This window comes from Notamacropus eugenii, chromosome 1 (genome assembly GCF_028372415.1).
Source record: "Notamacropus eugenii isolate mMacEug1 chromosome 1, mMacEug1.pri_v2, whole genome shotgun sequence".
NCBI classification, from domain to species: Eukaryota; Metazoa; Chordata; class Mammalia; order Diprotodontia; family Macropodidae; genus Notamacropus; species Notamacropus eugenii.
In genome coordinates, this window is record NC_092872.1 from 268,988,556 (window position 1) to 269,005,238 (window position 16,683).

The window sequence follows — 16,683 nt, forward strand, 5'->3', positions numbered from 1 at the left end:
CCCTTTTGGACTTGCTCTTGTCCCGTGTGTGTGTGTGTGTGTGTGTGTGTGTGTGTGTGTGTGTGTGTGTGTGTATCTGTGTGTATCTGTGTGTGTGTGTGTGTGTGTGTACATTTCTTTGCATTTCTGCTTCTCCTTCATAACTTCTTACAATCATCATTGCCTGCTTACTGGCCCATAACATCAGGATTTGTGAAAGACTGTGTGGTCCAGTGGAAAGGATATTGGGTTTGGAGTCAGAAGAGTTGGGTTCAAATTTCCCCCTAGTACTTCCTAACTCTGAGACATTGGGAAAGTCACTTAATGTCTCTAGGCCTGTTTTCTCATCTGCAATGTCAAGGAGTTGAAATAGTTGCTTTAAAGCAAAGCTTCTTAAGCTGGAATCTGTGAGTTAAAAAAACCAAAAAACTACTAGTAAGTACATTCCTTTGTAAACCTGTGCATTTTATTTTATGCATTTACAAACATTCTGAGAAGAGGTCCATAGAATTCAGCAGACTTGTTTCAAAGGGGTTCATGACACAAAATAAGCTATGACCTCCTGCTCTAAGGTCCCTTGTGAAATCTGTGACCCTGTGAGTTTACACATGGGCTGGTGAGACAATTCATAATAATGACTATGATGGACAATGACTCTCGAAGCTTATAGAGCCCCAAGCTGGCAGAATACTTGCCCTCTTAATAGCTCCTTTAAGATCTCAGAGCAGCCCGGTGAAGGGCCTTCATTCCTTTCTTTTGGGGCTAGATCTGAGATTTCATTGGCGGAGAGGAGGAACTACTTCGAGGGCAGATTAGTAACTGTTCTGCAAGCCAGTCTTATGGCTCCCATTTTCCAGGTGAGGAAACTGAGGCTCAGCGAGGTGCCTTGTTTCTGTGCCTCTGGTATAAGTGGTGGCCTCGGAAAGCCGGTGTGTGTAACCTTAGGCAGGTCGCCTTTCCTCTCTTGGGGGCCCCTAGTTTCCTCGCTTGGAAAGAAGGGGTGGAGCAAAGTCCCGGTGCCAGATCCCTGATCCTGGGAATGCCCAAGGGGAAACTTTGGGCGGGCTGAGGGCGCGGGCGCACTGGGCATGCTCCGTGTCCTGGCCAGGTGTCCCGGCTGGCAGGCGGCCGGCGCCGGGCGGGGGGCGGGGAAAGGAGGGGGGCGGAGAGGAGGAGGGAGAGGAGGGAGAGGGGGGAGGAGGGGAGGAAAGACAGCGGAGCCCCGCGGAGCCAAGAGGAGGGAAGTGACTCTGAGACGAACCAAGCGAGCTGAACGCTCCGCCGCCGCGGCTCTACCTGAGCTCCCCCCCACCCCGCCCCCCGCTGCAGCTTTACCTGAGCTCCCCCGCCCCTCACCCCTACCCCTAGCAGGGCACGCGCCGCAGCTGCTGCTGCAGGACTGGCCGGGCACCTGGCACCTGGCGACCGCTGTGGGCACTCCTCCCTACCCAGCTAGTCACTGCCAGGCGGAATCCTCTCAGCCCGAGCAAGTGACGGACTCGCCGACGGACCGACAGCCAGCCGGGCGGCCAGAAGAAGGGGACGCGAGAGGAGCCGGGTGCAGCCAAGAAGGAAGAGCCAGCGGCCAACTTTGCCTCCGAGCGCCCGAGCTGAGCCCGTGCCCCCCAGCATGGCCTCCGCCGCCGCGGAAGCCCGGGGAACCCAGGTGAGCGGTCCGCCCTCTCCCAGGCACTTTGTCTTGGCCAGCTTCCCCGTCTACTTGTTGCTTATAGGGGCTAGCTGGGAGAGAGCAAACCGAGCTGGGGTAGAGGCAAGGGCCGTGGGGCACAGGTAGAAGGGACGGACCAGGCAGGATCCTCAGGCACCATCCAGTACCAAGCGCTGCCCGTGTCTTCCGAGAGCAGGAGCAGGGACTTAGCAGCCACAGTGGCCCGGGGCTACCCTCCGTGCCCGCAGCAAGGCATCTCCCTTACTCCTGGGGTTGGGCTCCTGGACAGGTGCCGGGGGGAGGGCTGGGGGGCGCTGGACTGAATCCCTTCCGACTTAAGGAACACCCTGAGGAAAGAGAAGCAGTTAGAGCTAGAAACCTTTCCTAGAGACCCCAGTCCTCTATTTAACACGGCAGAAACAGCCACTGCCACTGCGTGAAGCTTTACCCAAGATCGCAGAGCTAGCAAAAAAAAAAAAAAAAAAAGGTCGAGTCGGAATTCGAACCCAGACGCTCGGCTTTCCAAGCCAAGGTTCCCTCCATTACATCTGTGGAAGATGGATGGGTTTAAGTGTCCCTCTCCTCCTCGCTCCATCCAGGGGATCTGGAGGAGAAACGAAGAAAGCATGACCCAGGGTGTATTTGAATCCTTCACCTTTCCTTGGCATTCTTCTGCCTTTATCTCCTTCTTTCCCTGCCCCTGGGGCCAGACTTCGCCCTTCCTAAAGGTACAGCTCTCTGGAATAGCTGCATTTTAGGGGGCGATGGGGAAGAGGTTGAGTAAAGCAAGTAGGGAAATCTCGAGACTTAGAAGTTTACTAGCTGCTTCTACTCCAGGAAGAAATGACGGTGCCCTCCGGCGTTCTTTGAAAGCCGCATGGCTCAGGGAGGTTCAATGGCCTTTGGAAACTGACAGTTGATTTACCTCAGAGTCTGGGGCAAGTTTGCTTTTAAAAGCAAAGTTGCTGATGGACGATGTTGGAGACCTATCTCCTTGCAATAGAAGTTGATAAGACTTTGTCAGTAACAAAAGAGAGCTTGGTCTTTGCTGTCAAGTCACACACACACTTTGCTTATGATACTGCCTCTCTGACTTTGACTCTTAGCTTCTCTTGTTGAAGCCTAAGTATGTGCTGACTTATTTTAAAAGTGACTTTTTCGTCAAAAGGTATACAGGAATATAAATTAATATGAGAAGGTGGCAAATGTATTTTACAGTGACAGTTACCTGGTGAAAGGTGAGGAGAGAACAGGGTTCAGTAAGTCGGGGGAAGAAGAACGTTTGCTCCTGGGTTTTAAACATCATTGGCCTGTACTCAGGAAAGACCTGTATCTCTTACTTTTAGAGAGAAACACAAATGTCATAGTTCACAGGACAAACTGGACAAAACAAGCTGCTGCTGAGGTTTGGGATATGGTGGAGATGGTTGTGGGGCAGCTGGGCAGAGCTGGTCTCAAGATCTCACCTGGGTGTGGCCATTAGTGTGGTAAGAGAAAGCTGCTAGCCTTCTATTTTAACTAATTAATTTTGCTAACTAGGTGCATAGCTCACTTGTTTCAATATAGGACTTTAAGTGATATCAGCAAATACTTCCCATCTAGTTATGACCCTGTCCCTAAGGAAGGTGATTTTCAGTAATGAACATGAATGCATATACAATAAGGGTAGCCAAAGAAAAGAAGAAAAAAAAGAAATAAAAATAAATAAGGACCTATAGGAAACGTGAACATCTCCAACTAATACTCCCTGTATTTTGGGAGTTTGGGGCTCCTGTCTGTGTCTTTCCCCGTTGCAAGGACTGATAACACTTCTGTTTGCTAGAAACTCTGTCTCTTGGCAAAGTTGTTGTTTTAGGGGTCATGAAGAACAAGCAAAAGGAAAATAGTCTCCTGTTGGGCAGAATCATAGCATGCTATACAAGCACCCAAGTTTCTGAAGAATTTGTCGAGGCAAAGTGTGTCGACACCCTGCTCATTTATCACATTTAATTAGTCTCCAGTTACTTTTGGGTCTTCCAGATGTCTGTGCTACAGTGGGAAATATGCCGACCACACATAAGGAGAGGTGCCTTGCTCCATTCCTGAAATCTCTTGCTAAGCAGTAAGGCCCATGGGGTGTGCTAGCTTGCAAGAATCACCAAACCTGGCTTTATTAAGCTGTCTTCAGAAAAAGGCATTCTTCTTACGGGAAGGGACCCTGGATATCAGCAAGTCTGGAGGCAACATGGTTTGCTAGACATTCAGAGGATACGGGTTCAAATTCACCTCTGCTCTTTCGTCACTGGGTGACCTTGGGAAAATCACCTAATTTCTCTGGGCCACAGCTTCCTTCTTTGTCTAATGAGGGTGTTGGACTAAGATGGTTTCTGAGGTCCTTTCCAGCCCTGGATCTATAATTCTACTTAGTCTAGCTTTCTCATTTTACTGATGAGTAAACTGAGGCCCATAGAAAGGAAGTGATTTGCCTCAGGTCAAAAAGTTGGTAAATAGAGCCAGGCAAGGTAGTAACTAGGATAGGGCAACCGGAGTTCTATCCCAGGGGACTGAAATGTAGAGGGTGCTAACAGCACTAACATTCCTTCAGCAGTGAAGAAACAATTCAGTTTTGCACCTAGTTAGCAAGAGTAATTAGTTAAAATAGAAACTTACTAGACAGAAGCTTTCTCTTCCCAGCACATCCCAGGTGAGCTCTTCTTTTGACCTGGCCCTGCACTGTGCCCTACTCCTCTCCCTGCTTGTGTCCCCATGGACTTCTGTCTTCCAGTACAAGATTATGTCCTAAAGTCTCCTTTTGTCCTGGGGCACGTCCCCCTACCAACCCCTCCTCCCCCATGATTTTTTTTTTTTTTTACAGGAGGACACTTTTTTTGACTTGTTTGCATGGGAAACATATCTCAGGTCTCCAAATTATTAATTGTAGCCTTGGAGTCAGGATTTAAACCCAGCACCTGTGACTCACAAATATTCTTTCCAATCTACCATGCTTCCTTCTGTGCTGTTTTTTTGCTATAAGGTTTCTATCTGTTCTTATGGCAAGGCAGAAAATAAATATTTGTTTCATAAATGTGCACTGTAATGCATTATGAAGAGGACTCTTGGTGGTGCATGTGGTACAGTAGCATTAGTGGGAGGTGGATGGTGCATTTCAGAACCCTTGGAAACATGTACAGGAGATCTCTGTTTTCTGTTTTTGTTATGCTAGGAACAAGTTGTCTTTGTCTGGCAGTTTTCAAGTGTTTCTCCTTTACCTTTAATAATATCACAGCAGTTTGCAAGAGAGCATTCTAAGTACTGGGCTGACTTATTGGAAATTGAAAGTAAAAACAGTGTTTGATGACTTAATGGCTCAATTCCCGTTTAATTCTAGGATCATTCACTAAGTGCCTACTAGGTGCATGTTACTGTGGATACAAAGATGAAAGCAAAGTAATCCCTGTCCTCAAAGAGCTTATATTTCACTGGAGATAGGGGCCAGAATGCAACATGTAAACAGATAAGTTCAAAGTCATTTTTGTAGGGAGAATAACTCCCCATTAGTAACTGGGTAATCAGACCAGACGTCTTATAAAGAGGTGGTGATACCTCTGCTAAGTACTGAAGAGAGCTCAACATAGGGAGTGAATGCCAGGCATGAGGGCAGACAGCCTGTGTGAAGAAAGGTGTAGAGGTGGGAGATGCATCATCATAGAAGGGAAATTAAAAGCTGGTTGTCCCCTCTGATTTCAATGGTAGCGTGTTGTATAACCCTAGAAAGTTTGACTGTAGACTTTAAGTGAGGGACTTTAAGTAACAGAAACAGGAGCTCAGACTTTATTCTAGAGTTGATAGGTAGTGACTGACAATTCTCAGACAGGGAAGGACATGGAAGGACTTGTGCTGTTGACATCTAGATGGCACAGTGGACAGAGAACTAGATTTGGAGTCAGAGAGATTTGAGTTACAATATGACTTCAAACACTTATTGTGTGACCCTGAGCAAGTCATATCACCTCTGTTTGCCTTACTGTAAAATGGGAATGATTATAATAGCAGGTAGGTTGTGAGGATCAAATGAGATGATAACTGTAAACACTTAGCACAGTGCTTGGCACATAGTATGAGCTATACAAATGTTAGCTATTATTACTAGGCTTAGGGAGATTATTTTGGTAGCTATAAAGGGCATGTATTGGAGAAAGAGGTTGTCCAAAAGTCCACAGGAAAGGTGTTAAAGGCCTGAGCTAGGGCTCTATATATGTGAAAAGAGAGAAGGTTTGACATGGCACAAAGGTGACCCTGGGCTCTCAAACATGCTGGCAGGCGGGTATGATCTGCATCAGGTCCAAAGAAGGGAAAGGCTCCTAGGACTTTCCCAGTGACGAAGGACAGATTCATCGTTGTCTGAGATACAGCCCAAGTTCAGAGGAATTTTGTTGCCAGTTGGCTACAGCATGTTGAATTTTTTGACCAGCAGAATTCCTGAAGACCATCTCTTAAGATGGAGAAGCATTGAGTGAAATAAGTACTCATGCTGACAGTGCTGATAGCTCATATTTACATGATGCTTTGTCATTTTCAAAGCCCCTGGGGAGCTAGATAGTACAAATATGGTTAGTCTTCTTTGAGAGAGGAGGAAAACTCTATCCCAGCAAGGTAAAGTGAATAGCCTACGTTCCCTTTGGTAATAAGTACTGGAGACAGGATTTTGACTCCAGATCCGACACATTTCTTCCTGGATACAGCAGTTTTATTTTAATACTCAGGAAAAAAAATGACTTTTCACAGGAAGAAGTAATATTGGGGGCAGGGGAGGAAAGCTGTTGGCATCCAATGGAAGAGGCATCCTACTTGGTCTACTTGATCCGGGAGTGTGAAGAGACATTTTGTTGGTTTGTTTGGTCCTGTGCACAGAGGTCCCTGGGAAGACACTCTGCCACTGTGGGTCAGTTTCTTTTGCAGCACTTAGCATAGTATACGTGCCACTCAGTAGGCACTTAATAAACGCTTGTCAATGACTGACCTTCTTTGTATCTTAAAATCTTAGCACATAGCTTGGGACAATGAGAGGTTAAGTAACATGTGTGACATCATACAGCCAGTGTGTGGCAAATGCAGGGATCTTCTATCCCTCTATCAGAGAGTGTATCCATTGCCTCGTCAGTGACAAAGAGGCCGACTGAGGCACAGTTTAAAGAAACAACTTCTGAACTCTCCAAAAGCTAATACCTCCCTTGGAAGTCTTAAAACAAAGGTCAAATGGTCCAGAGATATCAGAGGAGATTCTTGATCAGGACCTAATTGAACTGGGATGCTGTCAGCTCTGACGTCTGGAGATTCTGCCTGCCTCAGTGTTATGCGCTAGCTGGAAGGGAATTCTAGCTCAGTCAGGGTGACTTTTGTGAGCATGCTGAATAGTCTGAGCCTCTGTAGAGGCCCTCACCTGCGCTACAGTCATATAGAAGGGCTTTTGTGGACGACGAAACTTGGTCACTTTGCATTATTGAAGTCTCCCTTTCAGAAAAGAACTAGGTCACTTATGATCTAATCAGTGACTGTGACCTTTCCTGGTAGACACAGCCTCTGTGGCCAGGCACAGCAATCCACACAGTTTGAACGAATGTGTGTTGAGCACCTTCTGACTGGTTGACTCTATGGGACCCAAAATGAGGGGCCAGTTTCTGAGATGCAATTTTTTACACGATGAAATTATGAGTAAATTGTAACTTTTGCTTGTTTTATTTGTATTCATTCCACAGTATCTCTATCAGGATTTATTTTGGTGATTGGCTAGTTTGTATTTTTATAACTGAAAGCATTGTTTCCCTGCCTTTATAGGCGCCTCTTTTCTAATCCATTTTCTACACAGCTGACAAAGTAAGCTTAATGTTCAAATAAGATCAGGTATCCTCCCTACCCCCCCCCAAAAAACCCCAACAAAATCCACTTCAGAAGCTCCCAAGCAGAAAATGCTAATACCTTAGCCTAGCATTCCAGAGCCTTCACACTTTGGTCCAAACCTGACTTTAGACGTTTCCTTAATTTAAAAAATTGCTGTTTTTCATTTTTACAGCAACCTCTTATTTCCCATTGTTCCTGAATCCTCCAGCTCACTCCTAGACAGATATCATTATAATGAGGAAGAAAAAAGAGGAAGGAAGAAAGAACTTTTGTTACTGGAGAAAGCATGGGTCAGATGGCCAGGGTGCACACCCTGCCTCTCCTGTTTACTCACTACCTATGTGACCTTGAACAAGTCACTGAATCTGTGGGGATCAGTTTCCTCCTTTGTAAAATGCTTGGAAGTTGAACTAATTGGTCTTTGAGATCATAATATATTCATTCTATTCTAAAAAGACTTAAATTATCCTCAGTTTTCCATATCCATGGACTTCTGAAGAGCAGGAAGTGGTTCATATCTATTAGGGCCAAGCTCAGGCATCGTAACTTCTCAGCATTCAGTTTCTCATTGCAGTTATTGTCTGGCCTTATTTCATGTGACTCCTTTTTCTGAACAGGACATACCAATCGCATTGGCCTGTCAGGCATTCCCCTATCTCTCCCTGAAATCTCCTTCTGGGTTTTTCCCGCCTCTGTGTGTTCATGCCAACAGTCTTTCATGCACAGAAAGCACTTCTCCAGAGCCAACTTCTGTTATTTCATGACTCAGATCAACTAGTCAATTTGGATTTTATTAAATGCCTACGATGTGCCAAGAACAGAGGGCAACTGGGCAGATAGAGAACTAGGACTGGATTCAGGAAGATCTGAGTTCAAATCCGTTCTTAGGTACTTAACAGATGTGTGACACTGGGCAAGTCACTTAATTGCTGTTAACCTCAGTTTCCTCAACTTTAAAATGGGGATCAGACCAGCAGCCCCCTCCCAGGGTTGTTGTGAAGATCAACAGATAATAGCCTTACTGACACTTAGCCGAGTGCCTGGAACATAAGAAGTGCTTAATAAATGCTTAGTCCATTCCTTATTCTTTCCTACTCCCATATTGGAAAGAACAGTTTTTAGGCTAATGGCCAATCAGAACTGTTCTGAAAGAACAGCCTGGGTCCCTTGTCCTAACATGCTTGCAAACAGTACAAGCAGATTCTTCCTGTGCCTTTGATAATTCCAAGGGAAGTGGATTTCTGTATTTTTAAAGAATTTTATTAGTGCTTTCCCTCAGAACCATAGCAGGCTAGGTGATTTAATTCCTGCATTCACCTTAATGTCAGTTTTGTTCTTGGAAAGGTCAATGAAATGAGATGGATAGCACATTCAGAACCTGATACTTTACAATAAAGAAGAAACTCATTGCTGAAATGATGGAAGTCTTGGGAGGGAGCGATGGCTCCATCTTAGAATTCATCATAAAAATGATCTGGGAATAGTCTGCCTAGCACCTTCAGATAACTCAGAGAGAGGACTTTTTCATGGCAGGTGGGCTCAAGATGCATGAGGGCAAGTTCTCAGGAATGAGGTCCTGAAGAAACAATGTGGTACGTTGGAAAGACCCCTGGATTTGGAGTCTAGTTCTTGCTATCTTTGTGAGCTTAGAAAACTTACATAACCTCTCTGGACCTCAGTTTCCTCCTCTACATTGTGATAGGGTTGGACTAGACAACCTAAATCCTCTGAAATAATGTTGCTCAGGAGGAGAAGGTGAAGAGAGAGATCCCTTTACATCACTAGGGTTGGATGATCACTTCGAAGATGACCATTTGGTTAAGATGTAGAAGGAATTTCAGTTAGAGGATGGGTTAGAATAGATGGCCTTAGAGGTGCCTTCCAAAGCTGAAATTCCATGAAATCTGGATAATATCCCAGCAGAGGAGACTGACTTCACCCAAAATACAACCCACTATTTGTTAAGTTTTTTAAGGCATGTTTTGTGCAAATTCGGTCTTAATTCTTTCTCTTGAGAAGCATTGTTTGGCTTAATTAGCCACTCTCTTCTGAATCACAAAGGGAGAGTAGGCCTATAATAGCCAAGTTTTATTTTCTTCAGTTAAATGTAAGAGATGATGGAATCATTTCCGCTTTTTTTTTTTTTTTAACCATTACTAGGGGATAGGGACAATTTTCCTTAGTACTTGTCTAAATTTATATTAGCAGGAACTGGTGATTAAATAAAGAAACAAGATTTTAGACCTTTGCACAAATATAAGATGTTGAATGTATTTTTTGTATTTTGTTCATCATCAAGAATTGCTTAGCAGCCACGGTTTTGAGACTGGACTATTGTAATAGCCTCCTAATTGAACTCCCAGCTTGCAAATTCTTCCCTTTCCAATTCATCCTCCATGTAGTGGTCAATATCATCTTCTGAAAGTTCAAGTCTAATTATATCACTCTCCTCTAGGAGAAATACAAAATTATCTTGGCATTTAATGTCCTTTGCATTCTGAATTCCATTCTTATTGTCTAGTATTCTTCTTTGTTCACTCTACCTTTTGGTCGGACTAGTCTACTTGTCTTTCCCAAACTTGGCATTCTATCTCTTGTCTCTGGGCTCTGGGCCTGGAAGACTCTGCCTCTTCTCAGAGAATCCTGACTTCTTTCAAGACTGAAATTGTGCCATTCTCTTTGGAAAGAGTTCTTCTTCTTCTTCTTCTTCTTCTTTTTTTAAATTTATTATCTTTTTTTAGTTGAATGAACAGGAATTTAATGTTGCAGTTCTTTAAACTATTAAATTTACTTCCACTCAGGAAACATTTATTAAAGACCTATTTTGGTTTTCCCCCCCCTTTAAATAGTATTTTTAAATTACATGTAAAAACAATTTTTAACATTAACAAAATAAATTTTTGAGTTCCAAATTTTCTCCTTTGTTTCTTCATCTCCCCCACTCCCTATGATGTTAAATAGTTTGACATAGTTTACCTCTGTGCAATTATGTAAAACATATTTGCATATTAGTTATGTTGTGAAAAAGAAGCAGAACAAAAGGGAAAAAATGAAAAATTAAAGAAAGTGAAAATAGTATGCTTTTATCTGCATTCAGACTCCATCAGTTCTATCTCTGGATGTGTATAGCATTTGGCATCATGAGTCTTTGGAACTTGTTTTGGATCATTGCACTGTTGAGAAAAGCTAAGTCAATCATTGGACAACGTTGCTGATACTGCATATTATGTTCCCCTGGTTCTTCTCACTTCACTTTGCATCAGTTCATGTAAGTCTTTCCAGGTTATAGCACAATGGTATTCCATTACATTTATATGTCACAACTTGTTCAGCCACTCTCCAATTGATTTGGTCAGTTCTTAGTCCACACTCTGTGATCTTGTTTAAATTTTTTTTTTTTGATAATCCTATTTCAACTTAACTGGTTTCCTTTGTGTCCTATGTATTTTATTTTAGACAGTTCTAACCAATATCCTTAGAAGAGGTCATTAGATTTCCCAAGATAGCTATGAAGGGTCGAGAGGGAGGTGGTCCATGACACACAAAAAGATTAAGAATATCTCTTATGGGAACCCTTTACTAATCTTACCAGGATTTAATACCCTTTCCCTTCTCCAATTATGGATCAATTAATCAACCAAGAATATTTATTAAATACCTACTGTGCTCCTTTCCCTGTGGTGACAAGTATAATGAATGAAGCAGTCTCTACTTGTATGAAACTTTTATTCTAATGGCATAGATGTGGCATTTTATATATGTACAAATGTATATGTATGTGTGTATATACATATATATATATAAAATCTGATTATGTATGTATATGTAATTGTCAGGTATATACTCATCTGTTAGGAATGTCATGTAGTACAGTAGGAAACATCATTGGAGTTAGAGTCAGTTGGGTTTGAATCTTGGCTTTGCCACTTACTACTTGTGTGACCTTGAGAGAGTAATTTTTCATTTGTCAGTCTTAACTTTTTCATCTGTAAAAATAAGGGAGTTTGACTAGGTCACTTCAGAACTAACTCTGTGAGGCTATGATGTTTCATTGATTCCTCAGTAGAATAGAAGCTTCTTGAGAGCAGGGACTTTTTTTTTCTTTGTATGCCCAGATCCTGGTACATAATAGATGCCTAATGAATATTTATTGACTCAGCCTGGTTTGCTGATAATATTAAGAGATGAAAAAGTTGAGAATTTTCCTGAAACTTATATCCCTCAGTTGGACAGAATGTGTTTACTAATGTGTACGTTTGAGCACAAGGAAGGAGCCCAAGTTTATTGAAATGCTGTTGTCTAATAAGGAGATCTAGCACCATATGTTTCTGAACTTGGAAGGAGCTTTTCCTCAAAGTATTTGGAACACAAAGGAATTATTTCATGAGTAACCATTTCCATCTGGCAGGCATCTCTCTGAATACCCCTTTCCACAGTGAGCTTCTTCAGAGCTTCAGCCTGGACACTTGGGAGCTAGTGTGATTTGCCCCAATAATAGCCAGGGCTGGAATAAGCAGGATAGAAGGTTGGAGAGTATATGTTTTTCTCCTTTTTGTCCTCTGATCTCATCCTGCCATCTCCTCTTTCCATGCTTTGCTCAGTCCCTACCCCATAGTTGCCTGAATGTACTTCCTCCTCATCTCCACATGCTAAAACTCCCCTTTTAATTCAAAGTTCAGTTTTAGTGATACTCCCTTCATAAAGCCTTCCATTATCTTCCCTTCTTCCATGAGTGGAATCATTTTCTCCTCAATTTTTTTTTTAATGACAAGAGATGACCTTAAAGGATGACCACTTTTCAGGTTATAATGGACATTCCTTTTGTAACTGTTGGGATTCCTTCCAACTTTTGGATACTATAATTCCATCCCCTTTAGCTCTAAATCTGTGATCCTATCAATTTCTAAGTGCCATATCAATATCAGTTAAAATAAATTTGTACCCTAACCATGCCTGACAGAATAGACATCATTCTGTACCTGACCTCTTAGAGTGTCTTTGCAATTGAATGGACCTCAGAGACCATCTGGCTCAACCATCTCTAATCTAGGGTGAGCAAATTGGAGCTAGGTGACTTTCCTAAGGATACACAGGTAGTAAGCAATAGGATCACAATGGGAATCCAAGTCCTTCGGCTTTCATTTTCCCTTTTACCATACCATCACCCTTATGGTGGCCACCTCTGACCAAAGAGAGGGAGTATTTTTCATCATCTGACCTCTGGAGTTTTTGGTGACTTTGATCAGTCATGAAATCAAACTGAGCCTTGCTGTTATTCAGTGTTGCCTTCCTTGAAGTGCCATGAATGTGTAATGGATCCAGTGCAGACTGCTGGGTCTGGCACCAGAGGACTTCTTTTGGAATCCAAGCCCCATTCCTTCTAAACTGCATGGCCTTGGGCAACTCAATTTACTCCTCTAGACCTCAGTTTCCTTATGTGTAAAATGAAGGGGTTGGATGAGCTCTCAAGGGTCACTTCTAGCTCTGATCTCAGAACCTATAAAGTCCCTAGACTTTAAAGTAGTCTAGTGATTATTTTGTATAAAAAGAAATAGAATAAATGTTTGATAGAATGATTGTTGGAGTCCTGCCTATTAAATTGTTGTGTCAGTTTTTTGGCTGTCTCAGAACTATCCAGATTCATCTGAAACTACCAGTTACCAATATGTTTATTTGAGGCATTATTGTATGCAAAGACCTGGATTAGATGCCATCCCTGGAGGTTAAAACAATGAGTTTGAGCCAGTCACTATCCTCAAGGAGGGAGGTTTGACTTATAATCAGGAAGAGATGACTAACTTGAGGAAGCAGAAATGGACAAGGGCCAAATGTGGTAATATATACGTAAGCGTTTTGATTTTGTGTTTTATGGATTTATTAGCGGAAATGACATTAAAGAATAAGTAATGACATTTATTTGCCCTAAGACCTTGGGACATTTCCATCTGACTTATGACTTAAACCTTCCATGAGTATCGTATCCCCCACTGGAATGTGAGCACCCCAAGGAGCAAGGACTGTCTGAGTTTTCTATTTATATCTCCAGCTGGCACTTAGAGCAGTGCTTTGCATGTCAACAAATGCTCTAGTCATTCATTCATTCATTCATTCATTCATTCATTTTGGGAATTCAGAGGAGAAAGTTGTGGTTGTACTTTGGTCTGACTTGGTACCATAGTGGAAGGGCACCTTAAGTACTACCCCTTGAAAAAGAGGAGGGATTTAGGTAAAGGGGCAAGAGCAGGCAGGAGAATGGCACGAATGAAGGTTTGATGTCATGGGAGCACATGGTCAATTGATTGATGAGATTGTGAGGAGACCTATTTAGCTGGAGCTGAAGGCTTGCTTAGGGAAGTAGAGGTGGAGTAAAACTATAAAGGTGACTTGGGGCTGGATTGTGGAAAGCCTTGAAGATCAGGTTGAGGAGTAAGAACTTTGTCTTCTAGGTTTCCAAATAGGAGAATTTTCTTGCTGTAGAGGGAAAAAATGTTAGGCTTGAGTTGTGCCTCTTCTTATTTATAGGACCTTGAGCCTTCACCTCTTTGAGGCTGTTTCCTTGACTGTAAATTGAGAGGGTTGAAGTAGAAGATCTCTAAGGTCCCTTTCAGATCTGATATTCTTTGCTTCCATCATGCTATGATCAAAAGAGTTTATAAATCTTTATTTTTAAAGGATGAGTTTTTAGAGTGTGGAAGGTCTAAGCAATCCCATCCAAATCCATTGCTGCTGAGAAGAAATGAAGGGAAGCTCACCCAGCCTTAGAGCCTCTATTGACACTGGGGCCCTGGCTTGGTCTAGGGACACTGGGAGACCAGGTAGTTTGAAGGGTCCCTGCCAGGGTGGGTCTGGAGGGCTTTCATTTCTACTTTGAATCACACCTTCAGCCATACCCTGAAATGAATGTGATCCTCCCACCCCCAAACCCCAATCAATACTAGCATCAAATAGTGTTGCATGCTCATCCTGAGTTGCTTAAAGTAGCTTTCCTTTAATGCTGGCTCACATCTCTAGGGAGTGACTAGAATCAGGTCAGTCTCCTGGGATCCAAGAGCAAAAAGAAACTCACTGGGGAATTCCCCCTTTGGCATTTGTCTCACTCCACGACTTGCTTTTCATTTAACTTGAAATACAGCATAATGTGAGAATAGAACAGTACTAGGGGCATGAGACAGGATTTAACAAGTTCATGACTTTGGAAGGCAGTTCTTTGTTGGGATTAAATTTACGTGTCCATAATTTATAGCCCATGTAGGAACATTATGGCCATGTCACCAGAACTGTTTGTTAATTCTGGAATTGACTTTGTTTTTTCTATTCTCCTTCAATCTAATCAACCAGAAAGGACTTTGTGTACTACGCTTCATGATCCTTTACTTTCTCCTCCTCCTCCCCTTCCTCCTCCTCTTTTTTTTATTTTTATTTTTTTGCCATGATAAATGACATGCTAAAAAGAAAAGAACCATTAAAATAATTTATCAAGCTTTTTTCAGTTACAATGTGCTGGGCTAAGGGAGTTTCAATGATAAATTATACATTCTACCCTCAAGTAGCTTACAATATGGTCATAGGGGGTTATTCAGGGATAGGCTAGAGATTGGACTTGCCATTTCATTGGTTTAGGGAACTCATGAATGAGGAACCTCCTTTTACCAATGAAGACTGCCACCCTTCATGCAACCTGTAGACCCAGAGGAGTACCCAGAGGGCCTAGATCACTGAGAGGTTGAACAGTTTGTTCAGAGTTACACAGCCAGTCCATGGCAGAGTCAAGACTTGAACCCAGGTCTTCTCCATTTCTCACTTTTCTATATTGCCACTCTTTGGGGCATTTACCAAAAATAAAAGTTTGCCCCCATCCTGACCAGGAAAGCACAGAAAACCAAAATCTCTCTGCAGACACTACAACACAGACAACCAAATACAGACTTAGACAATTTTTTTAAAATTGAATTCAACAAAGCTATTAACAAGCTCACAGATCACCTTGACTATTGAGTAAGGACAATGCATGCTGCTCATGTTATATAACTCAGTGTTTAATAACACTTGGTTGCTGTCTTCCATTGAGTTGATCTAACGAGTGAAATATGGTTGGTCAGGCTTGATCCAGGATGTGGTACCTAAGGTTCAAAATTAGAGTGAAACAGCATTTAGCATTTATCAAAAGGACATTAACAGCCACAACAGGAAGAATATTTGGCGGGGAGACAGCCTTGAGTCAATTGAATAAAACTTTTCCTGCCTCTGAGTTGTGGGTGGTGGTCAGCCAATTGTGAGCTGGAAAGCTCCATGTCCTGGCTATTTTGTCCATAGGGACCACAGTTTGGAGCCTTTTCTTTTGCAGTCAATAGGATAGATTCAATATCTTTTAAGGAAAAGATGAGGAAGTTGTGGTACAGTGGTAGGGAGCTGGCCCTGGAGCCAGGGAAGACCTGGGTTCAAATTCTACATTTTGCTCTTACTCTCTGTGTGATCTTGGGTTACTTAATTCCTTAGATCCTTTTAGAGTGGCTGAGCTGTCAAACTCTCAGGGCTGTTAGAACCAGATTAAAATGCAATTGAAGGATGTTTAACAAAATATGCAAAAATACAATACAACATTGATAATGCTATTTTGTGGTTTTCTAAGTCAATACGTAGACAAAAGGATCCACTGCTATCTGAGTTTGATATCCCAGGCAGGTGGAGAAAGTGCCTGTCTGCATTGAAAAAGGAAGTTTTTCTCACCTGAGAGTTTTCTTTGTAATGAAATCATGGGTCTAGTTCTTTTCCCTTATCCTTAAGGAAAATAATTTACCTAACCTAGCCTACCCAAAGGGCAATTCTGGTGGGCAATTCCTCCTACAATAAAAGAGATAGGGTACTAATGCGGGGGGGGGGGGGGGGGGGGGAGGGGGGGAGGGGGACGGGAAGAGGGAGGACGGTAAGTCAAATGAGACCAATCTTAGCTTTGCCTTTGGGGAATACCTAGCATTAGTCCTTCAGGAAGATTATGAAACTTCATATAGGCTAGTTTTCTTGAACAGATTTTGCGTCCAGAGTTTGTTTTGGATTCATTTATAAATGTCCAAGTGGAAATGAACCTAGGACACACTTTTAGGAGTTTATGCTTTTTATAAGATTCAGTGAATGTTTTATCTGGCTTCTCCAGTTTCCTT

General features: G+C 42.7%; 1 protein-coding gene across 1 annotated transcript in view; it reads left to right on the forward strand.

Annotated features, from left to right (window-relative positions):
• Positions 1 to 1,494: 1,494 nt before the first annotated feature.
• ANK3 (ankyrin 3) overlaps positions 1,495 to 16,683 on the forward strand; it is a 715,857-nt gene continuing 700,668 nt past the window's right edge. Inside the window, exon 1 of the mRNA XM_072628881.1 lies at positions 1,495 to 1,645. Coding sequence (XP_072484982.1) covers positions 1,610 to 1,645 — 36 coding nt within the window. The 5' untranslated portion in view covers positions 1,495 to 1,609. The remainder of the gene's footprint in view (positions 1,646 to 16,683) is intronic.